The sequence below is a fragment of the Rutidosis leptorrhynchoides genome, chromosome 10 (genome assembly GCF_046630445.1).
Source record: "Rutidosis leptorrhynchoides isolate AG116_Rl617_1_P2 chromosome 10, CSIRO_AGI_Rlap_v1, whole genome shotgun sequence".
NCBI lineage: Eukaryota > Viridiplantae > Streptophyta > Magnoliopsida > Asterales > Asteraceae > Rutidosis > Rutidosis leptorrhynchoides.
Genome location: NC_092342.1, coordinates 83,793,932 through 83,796,770, shown reverse-complemented (window position 1 = coordinate 83,796,770; position 2,839 = coordinate 83,793,932). Strand labels below are relative to the sequence as shown.

The 2,839-nt window shown below is 44.8% G+C and overlaps 1 protein-coding gene across 1 annotated transcript; it reads left to right on the top strand.

Annotated features, from left to right (window-relative positions):
* The first annotated feature begins 1,183 nt into the window (after positions 1–1,183).
* Positions 1,184–1,567, top strand: LOC139870413 (uncharacterized). Its single transcript, XM_071858224.1, has one exon. The coding sequence runs from the start codon at positions 1,184–1,186 to the stop codon at positions 1,565–1,567; it is 384 nt and encodes a 127-aa protein (XP_071714325.1).
* The last annotated feature ends 1,272 nt before the right edge of the window (positions 1,568–2,839 follow it).

The window sequence follows — 2,839 nt, the reverse complement described above, 5'->3', positions numbered from 1 at the left end:
AATCAATATGAAACTGAATCCGTCAAAATGCCCTTTTGGAATGGAAGAAGGCTGTTTCTTGGATTTCATGATCACTCTGAGAGGAATCAAGGCAAACCCAAAGAAAATCCAAGCAATCGAAGACATGCAGTCACCCAGGAGCAAAAAAGACGTGCAAAGCCTAAACGGGAAGCTAGCGGCACTCACAAAGTTTCTGTCACGAGCCGCAGACAGGGCCCTCCCCTTTTTTCAGATGTTAAAGGGTTGCCTGAGCAAAAAAGATTTCATTTGGACGGATGAGGCCAAGAGGGCCTTCCAGGATGTGAAGGCATTCTTAAAAGAGCTGCCAGCATTAACGGCACATATACCGGGTGAAACCCTCATGGTATACCTTGCTGCCTCCTCTTAGGCAATCAGCTCGGTCCTAATTTCCAATAGGGGTAAAACTCAAATGCCAGTGTACTTTGTAAGTAAAGTATTGCAAAACGGGGAAGTAAACTACCCGGCCATGGAAAAATTAATTTACGCTTTAGTACACACAGCCAGACGGCTACGGCGATATTTCCAAGCACATCTGATACAAGTCTTTACGGACCAACCAATCAAACACATCCTGACCAGGCCGAAAATCTCCGAAAGAATGGCGAAATGGGCAATAGAACTCGGAGAGCACGAAATCACTTTCCTCGCTAGACATTCGGTCAAGGGCCAAGTCATAGCAGACTTCCTGATAGAGCTCCCTTACGACAATGATCAAGAAAGGCCAAACCACAGTTATAAGAAGAGGGATGCACGAATTCTGGGAACTATATACGGACGGGGCGTCAAGTGAGGAGGGGGCTGGCATAGGCATACTCCTCATTTCCCCAAACGGAGAAGAAATAACTTACGCTATCCAGTTGAAGTTCGCCGCCTCAAACAACGAGGCCAAATACAAAGCACTAATAGCTAGTTTACGCTTGGCTAAAAGTATTGACGTACGACAACTCACAGCTTATGTCGACTCACAACTGGTAGCAAGCCAGCTAAACGGCAGCTTCAAAGAAAGAGACACATCGATGCAAAAATACCTAGAAATTACGAAGGCACTAACCAACACCTTCGGGACGTTTGAAATAATAAAATACCCCGTAACCGCAACAAGAAAGCAGATGCTTTGAGCAAGCTTGCCTCTTTGTTATACGATCACTTTACCAAAAAAGTTATGGTTGAAGTACTGGAAAGAAAGTCAACTGAAGAGGATACCCTCATGGCGACAATCACAACAGAAGAAGAATGTTGGATGACACCCTTCATAAAATACCTTGCCGATGGTACCCTCCCGGAAGACAAATTACAAGCCCGTAGGATACGAATGCGGGCACCAATGTATTATTTTAAAAACTGCATCCTATACAGGAAATCGTTCATGGAGCCTTACTTAAGGTGCGTTGGCCCAGCACAGGCCAAAGAGATAATACGGGAAATGCATGAGGGAGCCTGCTCAACGCACTCTGGCTACCAAACGATAGTTAGCAGGATCAAGAGAATGGGTTATTTCTGGCCACACATGTATCGAGATACATATGACCTGATCGTAAACTGCTAGGCATGCCAAATACACACTCCCGCCAATAGATCCCCTCGTCAAAACATGATTCCCATACACGCCGCTTGGCTGTTTTGCAAATGGGGGATCGACATCGTCGGCCCATTCCCACGGGGTGTCGATAACATTAAATTCCTAGTAGTCGCAATCGACTACTTTACTAAATGGGTTGAGGCGAAACCGTTAAGCACGATTACGGGAAGAAAAATCTTAACCTTTGTATGGGAGGACATTATTTATCGTTTTGGCTTACCACGAGAGATAGTCAGCGACAACGGCACGCAGTTCTCACACAATCCATTTAAAGACTGGTGTGCGGACATGGACATTCAACAGTCATTTACTTCTGTGGCCTACTCACAGGCCAATGGACAAGTCGAGGTCACTAACAGAGACATCGTTGCCGGCATAAAAGCAAGACTAGGTAAACACCGACAAGGATGGGTGGATGAACTCTAACATGTACTATGGGCACACCGAACAACACCGAAAGATAGTACGAACGAAACACCTTTCAGTCTGGTGTACAGAACCGAAGCGGTTATACTGGCTGAAGTGCTTGTCCCAACCGACCGAATAACAGCATTCGATGAACAACAAAACGATGACGCATTACGATAAAACTTAGATGCTCTGGAAGAATGGCGGACAATAGCACATATCCGGCAAGCTGAAAAGAAACAACAAATCGCAAACCACTTTGACAAAAAAGTCAAGCCACTGGACTTTCAATTAAACGATTTGGTGTTACGCAGCAACGAGGCCAGCCGACAGCAAGACGTCAGAAAATTGGGCCCCATATGGGAGGGACCCTATAGGGTTGTCGACATAACTGAGTATGGTGCATACCACCTGGAGACACCAGATGGTGTTCCGATACAATGCCCTTGGCATGCCTTCCATTTGAAGAAATATCACGTGTAACTTATCTGCGACCGGGAGGACTGATCACCCACTCGGATGGAAGAAATGCAAAAGCACTTATGTACTCAAATAATTTCTACGTATAAATCATCAATAAAATTTCATTTTATATACTTATGCACTGTAACGACTCTGAATATGACACAACTAAAATTAAAAGTCTTTCGGCATATTTCAGACCTACCGCCAGAAGAAATACTTTCTAGCTTTCGTTGGTAGGAGGACACCCCTTGAAGAACCTTAACGGATAACAAGGGCGTCCAAACATATCTTTGGTGGTCAGATTCTACCGTATAAACAACTCGACCACACTCACGCGTAGTCTAGAAATCTACGTTTTTGTCATGA